Source organism: Piliocolobus tephrosceles, chromosome 14 (genome assembly GCF_002776525.5).
Source record: "Piliocolobus tephrosceles isolate RC106 chromosome 14, ASM277652v3, whole genome shotgun sequence".
NCBI classification, from domain to species: domain Eukaryota; kingdom Metazoa; phylum Chordata; class Mammalia; order Primates; family Cercopithecidae; genus Piliocolobus; species Piliocolobus tephrosceles.
In genome coordinates, this window is record NC_045447.1 from 10,889,148 (window position 1) to 10,904,303 (window position 15,156).

Below are 15,156 nucleotides of genomic sequence, written 5' to 3' on the forward strand. Positions count from 1 at the left end.
ACCCATTCTGCCCTCCCCCAGCCCCTGGCAACCACTAATCTACCTTCTGTCTCTGGGTTTGCCAACTCTGAACACTTCATATAAATGGGAGCATCCAGTATGTGGCCTTTGTATCTGGCTTCTTTCACTTAGTGTCATGTTTTCTTTTTCTTATTTTTTTTTTCTGAGACCGAGTCTTGCTCTTGTCGCTCAGGCTAGAGTGCAATCTTACAACCTTGGCTCAATGCAACCTCCACCTCCTGGGTTCAAGCAATTCTCCTCCCTCAGCCTCCCGAGTAACTGGGATTACAGGCACCCACAACCGCACCCAGCTAATTTTTGTATTTTTAGTAGAGACAGGGTTTCGCCATGTTGGCCAGGCTGGTCTTGAACTCCTGACCTCAGGTGATCCACCTGCCTTGGCCTCCCAAAGTGCTGGGATTACAGGCATGAGCCACTGTGCCGGCCACCATCGTGTTTTCAAGGTTCATCTGTGTTGTAGCCTATGTCAGTGCTTCATTCCTTCTTTTAGCTGAGTAATATTTCATCGTATGAATAGGCCACATTTTGTTCATCAACTAATCACTTGATAGGCATTTGGGTTGTTTGGCTGATAAATGCTGCTGCAACATTTGTATATGAGTTTGGTGTGGATGTATATTGTCATTTCTTTTGATTCTATACACTAGAGTGGCATTGCTGAGTCAGATGGTAACTCTATGTGTAACTTTTTTTTCTTTTTTGGTGGGGGATGGAGTTTTGCTCTTGTTGCCCAGGCTGGAGTGCAATGGCACAATCTCCACTCACTGCAACCTCCAACTCCCAGGTTCAAGCGATTCTCCTGCCTCAGCCTCCCAAGTAACTGGGATTACAAGCATGCACCACCACGCCTGGCTAATATTTTGTAGTTTTAGTAGAGACGGAGTTTCTCCACATTGGTCAGGCTGGTCTCGAACTCCCAACCTCAGGTGATTTGCCCGCCTCAGACTCCCAAAGTGCTGGGATTACAGGCATGGGCCACCGTGCCTGGCCCTCTGTGTAACTTTTTGAGGCACTACCAAAATAGTTACCTTTTTTTGGTTTTTTTTTTTTTTTTTTTTTTTTTTTTGAGATGGAGTTTCTCTCTTATCACCCAGGCTGGAGTGCAATGGCACGATCTTGGCTCACTGCAATCTCCTCCTCCTGGGTTGAAGCAATTCTCCTGCCTCAACCTCCCAAGTAGCTGGGATTACAGGTGTGTGCCACCATGGCCAGCTAATTTTTGTATTATTAGTAGAGACAGGGTTTCACCATGTCGGCCAGGTTGGTCTCAAACTCCTGACCTCAGGTGATCCACCTGCCTTGGCCTCCCAAAGTGTTGGGATTACAGGCATGAGCCATCGCGCCGAGCCTAAAGTTACCTCTTTAAAAAAAAAAAAAAACAAAAAACAGGGTCTCACTCTGTCTCCCAGGCTGGAGTGCAGTAGGACGATCTTGGCTCACTGCAGCCTTGACTTCCTGGGCTCAAGCAATCCTCCTGAGTAGCTGGGACTACAGATGGGGAACACCACGCCTGGCTAATTTTTTTTTTTTTTTTTTTTTTTGAGACAGAGCCTCATTCTGTTGCCCAGGCTGGAGTGCAGTGGTACTGTCTCGGCTCACTGCAATCTCCGCCTCCTGGGTTCAAGCAATTCTCCTGCCTCAGCCTTCCAAGTAGCTGGGATTACAGATGTGTGCCACCACACCCCGCGAATTTTTGTACTATTAGTAGAGACAGGGTTTCACCATGTCAGCCAGGCTGCTCTCAAACTCCTGACCTCAGGTGATCCACCCGCCTCGGCCTCCCAAAGTGCTGGGATTACAGGCGTGAGCCACCGTGCCTGGCTGGCTAATTTCTAAACTTTTTGTATAGACGAGGTCTCACTATTTTGCCCAGGCTGAACTCCTGGACTCAAGTGAACCTCCTGCCTTGGCCCCCCAAAGTGCTGGAATTATAGGCGTGAGCCAGTGCCTGGCCTAAGTTATCTCTTTTTACAAGTCAAATTTCTCCTGTACTTAAGGTCAAGCAGGATTTGCAGTACATTACATCATTAGTAGAGGGAAAGTGCAAGTTTCAGTGTCTTGTTGGCAGAGCTGTGACTTACCCAGTGTCACCCATGAGTCAGGGGCAGAACCCGGAATAGAATCCGGAGGATCTCACTGACACTTGGATCCTGTACATTTTTGGAAAAATTTAGGGAAAAAATATTTTCAAGTATCAAAAATCAAGGAACAGAGGTTAAGAATATAGGCTCTATGTAATCTAAAGTAGGCCCTTCTAAATTAGGTTATATAGCACTTTGGGAGGCTGAAGTGGGAGGGTCACTTGAGCTCAGGAGTTCAAGACAAGCCTGGGCAACATAGTGAGTCCTCATTCCTACTACAAATTATTTTAAAAATTGGCCAGGTGCGGTGGCTCATGTCTGTAATCCCAGCACTTTTGGAGGCCAAGGCAGGCGGATCACGAGGTCAAGAGATGGAGACCATCCTGGCCAACATGGTGAAACCCTGTCTCTACTAAAAACACAAAAAATTAGCTGGGTGTGGTGGCACACGCCTGTAGTCTCAGCTACTCAGGAGGCTGAGGCAGGGGAATCACTTGAACCCAGGAGGCGGAGGTTGCAGTGAGCCAAGATCGCACCATGCACTTCAGCCTGGTGACAGAGCAAGATTCCATCTTAAAAATATATATATATATTTTTAATTAACTGAGCATGGTGGTGCGTGCCTGTAGTCCCAGCTACTTGGGATGCTGAGACAAGACGATCGCTTGAGCCCAGAAGGTTGAGGTTGCTGTGAGCTATGATTGCGCCACTGTGCTCCAGCCTGGGAAACAGAGACATATCTCTGGGGGAAAAAAAAAGTACAGGTTCTGCAGCCTGTGAGCCAGAACCCAAAAGTGAGAAGACAGGTGTCGAGGTTAAGACTGATGCTCCAGCCAAACCACCAAGGTCCAAATCCTGCATCTGTCTCTTCTCATCTGTGGGACCTAGAGCACATTCTTCCCCTCTGACTTCAATGTTCTCATCCATAAAGTGCAAGGAATACACCTTTCTTACAGGGTAACTATAGACATTCAACAAGTTAGCATACACAAAGCACTTAGTTTAGTGTTTGGCACTTGTTGATGAGATATAAATGTTACTTATTAAAACATTATAACAACAGGGCTAGGGCCGTGGCTCACGTCTGTAATTCCAGCACTTTGGGAGGCCAAGGTGGGTGGATCATTTGAGGTCAGGAGTTCAAGACCAGCCTCAACCAACATGGTGAAACCCTGTCTAAAAATATATATATATATACAAAAATTAGCCAGGCGTGGTGGCACACGCCTGTAATCCCAGACTTGGGAGGCAGAGGCAGGGGAATCACTTGAACCCGGGAGGCGGAGATTGCAGTGAGCCGAAACCGTGCCACTGCACTCCAGTATGGGAGACAGAGCGAGACTATGTCTCAAAATAAATACATACATACATACAAACATTATTACAACAAACTGATAACCTTGGGGAATTATCCTAAACTCTCTCAGCCTCCGTTTTCTCAAAGTAAAAAAAAACTAATGAGAGTAACTCATGGGATCGTTGTGAGGATTAAATGATAATATACGACGTGCCTAGGACAGTGTCTGGTACCTAATAAGTGACCAAGAGATTTAGTTTTTATTATTACAGTTTTATTCTAAGCAAAGCAATAATTTTTAGATTTAGATTCAAAGTTTAGACTGATTGATCATAACCTATAACCTGATAAATACTGAAGCCACTTTATAAGAAAGACTGAATTGACTTGGAAAGTGCAACTTTCAAAGCTTTCTTTCCCCATGTATTTATTTGGCAGGGCTGGGGATTAGTGAGGCAGATTGAGGAAAAAGAGGAGTATCTGTCTTTCATAGACTGGGTCTGACACCTCTGATCTCTCCTGCTTTCCACTTACAATTTGGCCCTAGAAGAGCAAAGTGGATGATGCCTGAACTCACCTCTCGGGCTGCTGAGTGCAGTGAGAGGGTAGGAGGAGCCGCAGTCCTTAGACAAAGGCTCCTTCTACTCACTTCATCCCCTGGCAGAGAAAAGCAGGAGTGAGGGAACCTTAGAATTCAATCATCGGGGAAAATGTTGGAGGGGTGGCTATAGAGGGGATGATGAGAAAATGTGTTTCTTGACCAGTGATTCAGAATTTTTATGACTAGCTTTGGCTAGTTACATTATTAGAAAGTATATGGTCTGAAGCAGAGAGTTTCAGCTTGCCTGGAACATTAGGATGTCCAGCTTGTTCTAATACTAACCCATAATGAACCCAAATGGACAGGAACGTTTATAGCTATTTTTGTCCAAAGCAATTCTTCAGTCCCGGAGTTCGGGCCTTTTGTGTGTCTCCCTGGTGCTCCAGGATTGATGGCTTTCCTACCCACCCTTCTAGTGGGTTACACCAGGCATCAAGGGGCAAGGTGGACTGGTCTAATGAAGAGCTCAGCCTTTTGGAGCCAGAGAAGCCTGAGTTTGAATTCCAGCCTTACCACTTGTGTGTATTGTTAAGTGGCTTTATCTGTACCTCAATTTCCTCATCTCTAAAATGGGGATAGTTTATATCTACTTAGGACATTTAGCATTAAGAATAGTACATTTGGCTGGGCGCGGTGGCTCACGCCTGTAATCCCGGCACTTTGGGAGGCTGAGGCGGGCCGACTGACTGAGCTCAGGAGTTCGAGACCAGTCTGGGCAACAAGGTGAAATCCCGCCTCTACTAAAATACAAAAAATTAGCCGACCGTGGCGGTGTACGCCTACGGTCCCAGCTACTCATAAGACTGAGGCAGGAGAATTGCTTGAACTCGGTAGGCAGAGGTTGCAATGAGCCAAGATCACACCACTGCACTCCAGCCTGGGCAACAGAGTGAGACTCAAAAAAAAAAAAAAAAAAAGGAATAGTATACTTAAGTGACTAGGACAGTGCCTGGCACATCATAGGTTCTCAGTAGGTAGTCATTCTTGTTATGACTAGAGCCTGGCACAACCTGGGGAACTTGGTGGTACTGAGCCAGAACCAGAGATGCATTCTCTGCTTTCCTGTTAATAAAAAATATTTTTAAAACCTTTATTTTTAACATTATAAAACTAGAACACACTATAAATTTTAGAGAAGAAAATCAAATAATACAGAAGTGTGTAAAGTGAAGGCATCTGGTTGCTGGTCTTGCTCTCCTCCCCGCTTTCCTACTGTGTCCTAGCCCAGTTCTGAAGCTAGTTTTCATTCTGGGGTAAGAGAGCCCCCAGGATGGCCTCCAGTGGTCCCTGGTTCCTGGTATTCATGTGCTTGTATAGTCCCCTCCCACCTTGTGCCAGGGTTGGTCTGTGTGATGGATAGGATCTGGTAAAAGTGATGACGGTCCTTCCAAATTAGGTTACAGAGACTGCGGTCTCCAGGTCTCCACCTCTTTTGGGTGGCTGGCTCTGGAGGAAGCCAGCTGGTCATGCTGTGAGCTGCCCCAGGCGAAGCCCCTGTGGCAAAGAACTGAGGTATCTGGCCAACAGCCTGCTGGATAACTGAGGCCTGCCAACAACAGGAGTGCCATTGGAGGTGGATTCTTCAGTTCTGGTCTGGTCTTGAGATAGCTGCAGCCCATTGATGCAACCTCCTGAGGGGCCCTGAGCCACAACCTCCCAGCCAGGCTGCTCCCCTCCCAGATCCTGACCCTCAGGATGTCTGAGACAAAATGTTCATTGTTTTAAGCTGCTAAGTTTTGGTGTAATTTGTTATGCAGCAATAGATAACTAACTGATGTCTTTTGTCTATTTTTATTTAGTTGTTTTTTTTTTTTTTTAACATTTAAGAAAGCTCTTTACAGATAGATAGATAAATAGATATTGGTCCTTTGTTATATGCTGTAGATACTTTTCAAGCTTATTGGTCTTTCAAATTGCTTTTTGGCTGGCCGGGCGCAGTGGCTCAATCCTGTAATCCCAGCACTTTGGGAGGCCGAGACAGGCGGATCACGAGGTCAGGAGGTCAGGAGATCGAGACCATCCTGGCTAACATGGTGAAACCCCGTCTCTACTAAAAAAAAAATACAAAAAACTAGCCGGGCGAGGTGGCGGGCGCCTGTAGTCCCAGCTACTTGGGAGGCTGAGGCAGGAGAATGGCGTAAACCTGGGAGGCGGAGCTTGCAGTGAGCTGAGATCCAGCCACTGCACTCCAGCCTGGGTGACAGAGCGAGACTCTGACTCAAAAAAAAAAAAAAAAGAAAAGAAAACAAAATCAAATTGCTTTTTGGTGTTTCTACTGAATAGAAGTGTAGTCATATCTGTCAGTCTTTTCCTTAATGTTTTCTAATAATGTTTAGAAAGCTACTGCACAATAATATAAGGAAACGTACATCTGTTATGGTTTACTACCTTTATCATTTTATTTATTTAATCCCTATGGGACTTATTTTTGTGAACATGTGAAGTACAGAAGTAAATGTATTTTCCCCACCAAAATGTAGCCAACTGCCTGAATATCATGTGTTGAGTTTTCTTTCCTTTGCTCACTGACTTAAAATGCCACCTTTGCCACATACGGGATTCTCATCCAGACCTACTCTAGACTTCTTGTTCTATGTCATTGATCTTTTCATTTTCCCCCTTCATTTGGAAGTGCTACAATGTTTTGGTAACCATAGCTTTACAGTATGTTTTGAATCTGGTAGGTGAAAATTCCCATTTTCTTTTTTTTCAAAAATTTCTTAGCTCCTCTTAGCTTAGCTTTTACCATTCCAGATGAATGTTGGGACTTCTGTAGGAATTTTATTAAATGTATAGGTTAATTTAGCAAGAACTGATTTTTTTAATACTCTTCCATAAAGCAACATATCATTCTTCTCCATTTATGAAGGTCTTGCTAATTTCCTATCAGACTTATTGCTAGAGTTTGTTGTGACAGCACTGTGCTAGATACTAGTTCTTGCCCCCAGCGAACTTATGGTCTTACAATTAGTACAAATCATTTATTAATTTCAATTGTGATAAGAATTACAAATGAATGGTCCAGAAAACGGTGAGTACAGGGAGGCTGGATTGGGGAGGTTAGAGGTTTCTCTACAGGGACATTTAAACTACTCCTTTTACTTCTGGATTACTAAGAGTTTTTGCTTTGTTTTTAAAAGCAGATTAACTTGTTTTTCAGTTGCTACTGAAAAGATGATATAATTTTAAAATTTTCATTTCTTAATGTCATTCTTTTTTTTTTTTTTTGAGACAGAGTCTCGCTCTGTCACCCAGGCTGGAGTGCAGTGGCCGGATCTCAGCTCACTGCAAGCTCTGCCTCCTGGGTTCACGCCATTCTCCTGCCTCAGCCTCCTGAGTAGCTGGGACTACAGGCGCCCACCACCTCGCCCGGCTAGTTTTTTTTGTATTTTTTTAGTAGAGATGGGTTTCACCGTGTTAGCCAGGAAGATCTCGATCTCCTGACCTTGTGATCTGCCCGTCTGGGCCTCCCAAAGTGCTGGGATTACAGGCTTGAGCCACCGCGCCCGGCCCAATGTCATTCTAATATTGAACTATTGTGTTTCTGAAACAAGCTCTACTTGATTGTCAATTTTTTTTTTTTAATGTATAATAGGTTCTTTTTTTTTTTTTTTTTTTTTGACACAGAGTTTGGCTCTTGTAGCCCAGACTGGAGTGCAGTGGCGCAATCTCAGCTCACTGCAACCTCTGCCTCCCGGTTCAAGCAATTCTCCTGCCTCAGCCTCTTTTAGAGAAAAGGGCAAATCTAGAAACCCCATCCAAAATTAGAAGCCAGAATTAACCTGCATCACTGACAAAGGATTTCAACTTTTTTTTTTTCCAAAATTTATACCTAATTGTTATAGGAATAGAATTCTATTCACATAATCACCGATTTTTTTCTTTTTCTTTTTTTTTTTTTTGAGATGGAGTCTTGCTCTGTTGCCATGCTGGCATGCAATGGCACGATCTCGGCTCACTGCAACCTCTGCCTCCCAGGTTCAAGCGAGGGTTCAGCCTCCCGAGTAGCTGGAATTATGGGCACCTGCCACCACACCCAGCTAATTTTTTATTTTTAGTAGAGACAGAGTTTCACTGTGTTGGTCAGGCTGGTCTCGAACTCCTGACCTCTGGTGACCTGCCCGCCTCAGCCTCCCAAAGTCCTGAGATTCAGGCATGAGCCACTGCACCTAGCCATATTCACCAATTTTATGTAAAATTGCTTTGTTATCTTTGTGTACAATGGGTTTGCTTTATTTGGGAAAGTAAATTCTGACCATGCTGCATATTGATTTTTTTTTACTTTTATGCTTGCTTCTAATTAAAGGTGGGGGAGGGGGATTATGGAGCCACTTGCATAAACAAGGGTTCCGGCAAAATGATGCAAAAACTTGATTTCTGTAACACTTGGGGATTTTATCTTCAATGTGTAGTATTCAAATATATCATTTTATTTTACTTTTATATTTACAGAGATGGGGTCTCACTATGTTACCCAGGCTGATCTTGAATTCCTGGGCTTAAGCAATCCTCTCATTTCAGCCTCCCAAAGTACAAATATAACATTTTAAAGAATACAACCTGTAAGATTCTATTCCATATTTCACTACCCTTTAAAAGGATATTGGAAAGAAAATATATATACAGAATAATTAAGAAAGTTATTTTTTACTAATGTTACAAGGAAATGCCCACCAAGTTTTACAAAATTAACACTGATTGTGTCAAATCACTTAACTGCTCCAAGTCTCCATTTCTTACTCATGGGTAAAAGGAGATGTTGACATTAGAGGATCCCTACGGGTCCTCCTAGCCCTAAACACCTGAGAACAAGTATCAGAACCTGTACTGCATGGGTACAAAGCAGGTGTTATCATGAACACCTTTAAAAATTTCGTTTTATTTGGGGCTCAGTTTTTATAACAATTTTCTTCTGATGTAATAGGTGAGGTAAGGTTTTACAATGAGATTTCTCAGTAGGAGTATTTCCTATATATCAATGAAAAGAATAGGGAGGGGAGATAAAACAGCTATGGTGCTCAACAAGAACACTACATGGCCAAAAGCATTCCACAGACAGCGAGCGCTATGATGGGAAAGAATCATTGGAAAGGAAACTAAATTTCCACCATTTTATTCTTTTTCCTTTCTTATCCTCTCCTACAGAGAAAAGCCCAGTTTTAATCTTCACTTAATCCCCAAAGAGACAGCAAAAGCCACAGCAATCCTTACACATTTTTTTTGCTACAAAGAAATGGACAAATTATTGACAAGGGACTGTTTTTCCACACATATCACCAATCTTATTTACTACTGAGGACGCCGTTTTGCAAATGTCACCCACCATCAACCCTCGCTCCGCTGCGGCCACCACTCACCGCTACCCATTTTTAAAAATCCATTCATGTGGTGCCTTTCATCCAAACCCATAAACAACCATTTCCTCCCTGCCACCGTGGTCTGAGCTCCTGAAACGTTCGGCTACTGCAGGGCCGAGCCCCGCAAGCAGGGAGATTGCAGACTGCGGCGCTGGGCGGCGGACACCGAAGCTCTCCTCATCTCCCGAGTGATTTCAGGGGTTCAGGACCCTGATAAGTCCCCGCCCTGGAAGCCAAGCCCCGGGAAGGGGAGGAGTGAGGTGGCCCCGGCCCAGCAGAGCTCAGCCTCCGGAAAACAGGCGTCTCCTCCCCAGGCCGGGGACGGCCCAGTCTCCCAGGTGGGTCCCGCAGCCAGGGACCGCGGCGCGGCCCGGGGCGGGGGAGGAGGACGCAGGCCGGGATCTTGCCCGTCACGACTCACCCAGGAGGGTGGGGAGGAGGAGGGACTGCAGGAAACGGGAGCGGAGTCTGGGCGCTCAGGGAATAAAGACGAGGAAGGGGAGAGGGGACTGAGGGGAAGGCAACGGGGGTGAGGATGGGGGTGCGGGGGAGGATGACGGACTGCAGGGGGTAGAGGCGAGATGAAGGAGAGGGACGGGTGTTGGGGGTGAAAGAGGGGGAAGGGGAAGGGGGTGGGATGGGGGAGAGGCGGGATGGAGAGAGGTGGGGTTAGGTAGGGTAGGGGTGGGGGAAGGGGGAAGGATGGGGCAAGGGTAGAGAAATGGGGGTGAAGGGAAGAGCGGGAGGGAGGGATGGAGGGGAAGGAGGATGCAGGGAAAAGGGAAGACAGGGACGGCGAGGAAGGAGGATGGGGAGGGAGGAGGGCGGGCTGCAGGGGGAGGGTTGGGGTGAAACGTGAAGTGAGGGAGGGGAGAGCGGGGGAAGCCTTCCTCTCGGGCGGGCGGCGCCTGAATAACGGGACCCCGCGGGCCAGGAGCCTCGGGTCGGGGGCGCAGGGCGGGCAGCCCGCTTGGAGGCCTGGGCGCTGCGGGCAGGGGCCGCGCGGGGCTCCTCGGGAGCCGCAGTCCCCGCCTGCTGGAAGGACCCTGGCTCCACTTACTCTCTCCAACCACAGCTTTGAGGCCAATGGGGGCCATGGCGCTGCGCGAGTCTCCCGGCTCCGATGTCCTCCTCCCGCGACGCCTGCGGACCCCGCCGCCTCCTCAGGTGGGCGCGCTGGGCCGGTCGCAGCTCTCCACCCCGCAGCCGCGCTAGGGACCGACTGACGCGCGGACTGGGCGCGGGGGCGCGGCGCGAGCCAGAGCGAGGCTGCCCGGACTCCGGCGCGCGCGGGGGCTGGGCAAGACGGGGGCGGGGCCTCGCTCCGGCCGTCGGCGTCACCCACTCGCCTCCGCCAATCGCACTGCGGCCCGGGGACTCAGCCCCGCCCCCCGAGATGCGGCTGGGCGCGAGGCGGCAGCTGGCTGGTGCGGAGCCGCGCCCTCCCCCTCACCTCACGCGCCGCGCGCGCCCGGGGCGCGGGGTACCCAGGCCTCCTCTTTCCCCTCCTTGCTGGGATCCCTGGCCACAGGCTACCGACGCGCTCCATCTGCCTGAAATCCCGCTCGGGTCGTGTCTTTCCTCTTTCTTGGAGCTTCCGTTTTTTCCCTGCCCACGGAAGGAGCTTGGAGGCGAGATCTCTTACTAGCAGCGCCCACTCCCAGCCGCAGCGAAGCCAGGGTGAATCCACCCACAGTACCTCCCTCTCGCTGGGCACCTGCATCCGTGCATCCACCAACACTGAGTTCTTGTGTCAAACTCGGTGCCAAGCACCTCAGGGGTATCATCTCATCAAATCCTCCAGTCACTGGGCATTGCTTTTTATTTTGTTTTGTTTACATTCCTCTTAGCTCATACCTATGGGCATTATTTTTAATCTCCATTTTCCGATGTAAAAAACCAAGGCGCCGAGATACTGGAAATAGCGCTAGGCTTACCTTCAGGCAGCATAGCATCCGATAGCTAACGTTCAGTATTCTGTCTCTTTTACGTGTAAGCCGTTATTCTGTTCCCTGGAGCCACAACCAAGTACAAGGCAGAATCTCATCCTGCTTATAGGGCGTTCAGAGTTTAGAAGTTTCTAAGCCCCAAATCTGATACGAATATACTGTGGGACCGACTCTGGTCTCAGTATCTCCTTCCTGGAGTCTGTATTTACTAAAGCGATCCCAGGTCAGTTTTTGCTCGACTTTCTTTGTTAATAGGAGATAATACTTTTCTTTTCTTTTTTTTTTTTTTCTTTTTTCTTTTTTTGAGACAGAGTCTCTCACTGTCGCCCAGGCTGGAGTACAGTGGCGTGATCTTGGCTCACTGCAACCTCCCCCTCCCAGGTTCAAGCGATTCTCCTGCCTCAGTCTCATTTTTAGTAGAGACGGGGTTTCACTATGTTAGCCAGGCTGGTCTCAGATACTGCTTTTGAAATACGGGCAGGGCTTGCTTTTGGCTTCAAAGTAACACAAATTCAGCCAATTAAAATTTTTTTAAAAAGGGAGCTAGTAGTAGTAAAAACCAGTGAATATTCATTAAATATTTGGAATACATTTGAGCTAGGTTTTTAATCTTCACATTATTAAGATATGTAATAATATTTTACAGATGAGGAGTTGAGATTCAGAGTGGATAAGTGCTTTATTAGTAAATGACAAAGGAAAGATCCAATTCTAGAATCTGAATTCTGAACTATTATTTTATACTGAGAAAAAAAAAAAAAACTGCTGAGGACTAAGGAGGAATTTTCCAAAGTCACAGAAGCTGAACCAGGACAAGAGGTCACATGTCCTACTTCAGTCACCAGCCCCAGGACAAGCAGATCTGACCATCTTCTCACTACCACCCCAAACTACCCTCAACAGAACCTTCTGATGGGTTCAGAGAGAGATAAGGTGTTAGTGTGTCAACTCTGTATGTCTGGGCCTTGCCTTTTGCCCAGGAAACATATTGATAACCTCTGGGCACATTTGGAGGAGGAGATAGTGTATAAATGTGGGGGGACCTCGGATGCACTGGTAATGCCACATGCTTCCTCCTTCACCAGCTGGCATGTATCAGCAGAGACTCCACGGTTTCAGTTTCTGCATCTGCCATGAAAATACAAATTCGAAGCCAGAAAATTCCTTAGCAGCTAAGGAGTAGGAATGGCCAAGGGCTTCTCTTGTCACTCATCCAGTTGGTGGATCAAGAAGCATTTATTGAGTGCGGCCAAGGTCTGGGCCATGTGGTGTGGGTAAGAAGGAGACAACTTCTGCCCTCCAGAAGCTGGTATTCTAGCTGAGGTGACAGACAGGAAACAAGGTGTTACAGCATTGAGTAACTGTTCTGACAAGTGCTGAAGCAGATGGAGAAGGGACTGTGAGAGTGGATAGCAGGGCACCTTGCCCAGTGGACTGGCTGGGGTAAAATCAGAGCTGGCTTCTTGAGATGGGAAAACGGTGGTAAGAGGGGCCTGGGATAGTGTCTAGGCAGATATACAGTAGGTGCAAAGACCCAGTGGCAGAAAGGAGTTTGGCTCTTCCAGGAACAGAGAAGGGGCATCATGACTAGAGAGGAGAAAGCCTGAGGGGTAGGGTGGGAGGAAGAGCCCCCAGGGGTAGGCCTGGATGCAGGGATCCAGGACTTCTTAGTGTCCTGGGATCCGTGTGCAGGGACCTTCTCAAAGGTCACAGCAAATAAAATATAGTAGCTTCTTATTTTCTGTAGAAGGAAGGACAAAAAAAAAAAAAGCCTTTCCTGCAGATGTATACCTGAGATGTTCACTGGGGATGACAAAAATCAGAATGGATTTTTTTTAAAGTAGTATGATTGAAAGATAGAGCAGGGTGACAGACTGTGAATTCACCCAGGAATTCAGGTTGGGAGTGCTGATTTGGCACCCAAGACCTGGTTGGAGACCTCTTGACAGCTTTGAGCCTTGGTTTCCCCATCTGTGAAACGGGGACAAATAAAACTTCCAGGCCTGTCTCCCAGGGTGACTCCCAACCAGCAAAATGATCCACTTGAAAGGGCAAAATACGGCTGGGCGCGGTGGCTCACGCCTGTAATCCCAGCACTTTGGGAGGCTGAGGCGGGCAGATCATGAAGTCAGGAGATCGAGACCATCCTGGCTAACACAGTGAAACCCCGTCTCTACTAAAACTACAAAAAATTAGCCGGCGTGGTGGTGGGCGCCTATAGTCCCAGCTACTAGGGAGGCTGAGGCAGGGGAATGGCGTGAACCCGGGAGGCGGAGCTTGCAGTGAGCCGAGATGGCGCCACTGCACTCCAACCTGGGCGACAGAGCAAGACTCTGTCTCGAAAGAAAGAAAGAAAGAGAGAGAGAGAGTAAAATACTATCACACAATACTACTCTTTGCTCTGTATTCTTTATTTGCATTTACTGGGAGTTTGATACATGCCAGGCACTGTGCAAAAAGCTCTCATGAATTTTCACTGGATTCTCACTACTGCCCTGTGAGGTCTGTGCTATTATTATCTCCACGTTCCTGGGGCGCAGAGAGATCAAGTCACTTGTCCAAGGTCACACAGCTCTTATCGCTAAGCCAAGACTCGCGCTCTGACTTCCTAATGACCAGGGGAGAACGTCCAGCGCCCAGGGTGCAGCCCCAGTGCCCAGACCTAACGTGAGGTTTGGCTGTGTGGACAGCTCGTTGGAGAGTATCGGCAGAGAATCAGCACCCTCGGGAGTTTGGACCCAGGCGGGTCCGCCCCCGCGGCCCGGGCCCAGCGCCAGGGCCAGCCGGGGTAGCAGCCGCAGGATGCACAGGGATGGTCGGCGGCACCAGCCAGCGGGCGTGCAGGTGCGCCCGCAGCTGCGCATGCGCGGCCTGCAGCCTCTGCAGAGCCCGGTGCCGGCCCGGCGCTGGGGTGGTAAGAGTCCTGTGATTTAGGCACCGGTCACATGACGGCGGGGAGTGTTCCAGGTGGGCCGACCGCAGCAGAGAGGAGCGGGGGAGAGGCTGGCGATCAGGACAGATGGAGAGGGAGCGGCCTGGAGGGACCGAGAACGAGGAGACAGAAATAGCAATGGCGCCAACCAGCGGGGAAGAGGCCACCCCTCTACCGGACCTACTGAGTCCTTCACGCGGTATCACAGGCTTGGCCCCCCCCTCTACCCACCTGGAGCCTGTTGCAGAGCCCTGGGGCCAGTCTGGGAGCTTGACAGCCTCGGGCTGCACCTCCCTGCCTTCTGCTTTTAAGCTGCATCAACAGCTGCAGTGTTCTGCGTTCACCCACATCCCCTCCTCTTGGCCTCTGGGCCGTTTCATTCCGAGACACTCCTTTAGGAGCAGTTTCTAAAGAATTCAACAAGATAATATTTATAAGGTACTTTATCCAGGACTGGGAACCTGGTAAGGCTCAAATGAATGTTAGTTATTAATATCCTTCTGAAAAATGACACATCATTAGGCTGAATTAAATCACTGCTAAATAGATAGGTATGGGTTATGGAGAGTTCAGTCTGTGTCCTGCTTATTTGCTGCTAGATTCATTGGCAAGAATGAAAAGTAATTGTTTCTGTCGCTGTCGCCTCCACCCCCACTACCATGCATACACCTACAAAGAGTGGCTGGGCCTGGACTACTTAAGTTTGAGACATCCTTGCCCTCGAGTGAACTAACAGTTTTTGAGTTTGAGGCCACACTGCAGTATCAAAAAGACTTTGTTTTCGAAAGCCCAGGCGAGGGCCTCAACTTCAAGGGACTGCAGAGGCCAGGGTAATGTAATAGCACAGATGTAGCCAGCTGCAGAGCACATGACTTGCCCAGAGGAATAATGCTTGCTCAGCTCCAGTCAGTGGTTTCC

At 48.0% G+C, this 15,156-nt stretch overlaps 1 protein-coding gene across 2 annotated transcripts in view; it reads right to left on the reverse strand.

The window, feature by feature from the left end:
- The window catches only part of STXBP1 (syntaxin binding protein 1), a 77,704-nt gene extending 67,039 nt beyond the window's left edge, over positions 1-10,665 (reverse strand). The window contains exon 1 of one of the 2 annotated variants that reach the window (XM_023217088.2): positions 10,418-10,665. In XM_023217088.2, the coding sequence (XP_023072856.1) occupies positions 10,418-10,454 (37 nt within the window). In that variant the 5' untranslated portion in view covers positions 10,455-10,665. The remainder of the gene's footprint in view (positions 1-10,417) is intronic. The other variant, XM_023217086.2, reaches the window with a different exon arrangement.
- Positions 10,666-15,156: the final 4,491 nt, after the last annotated feature.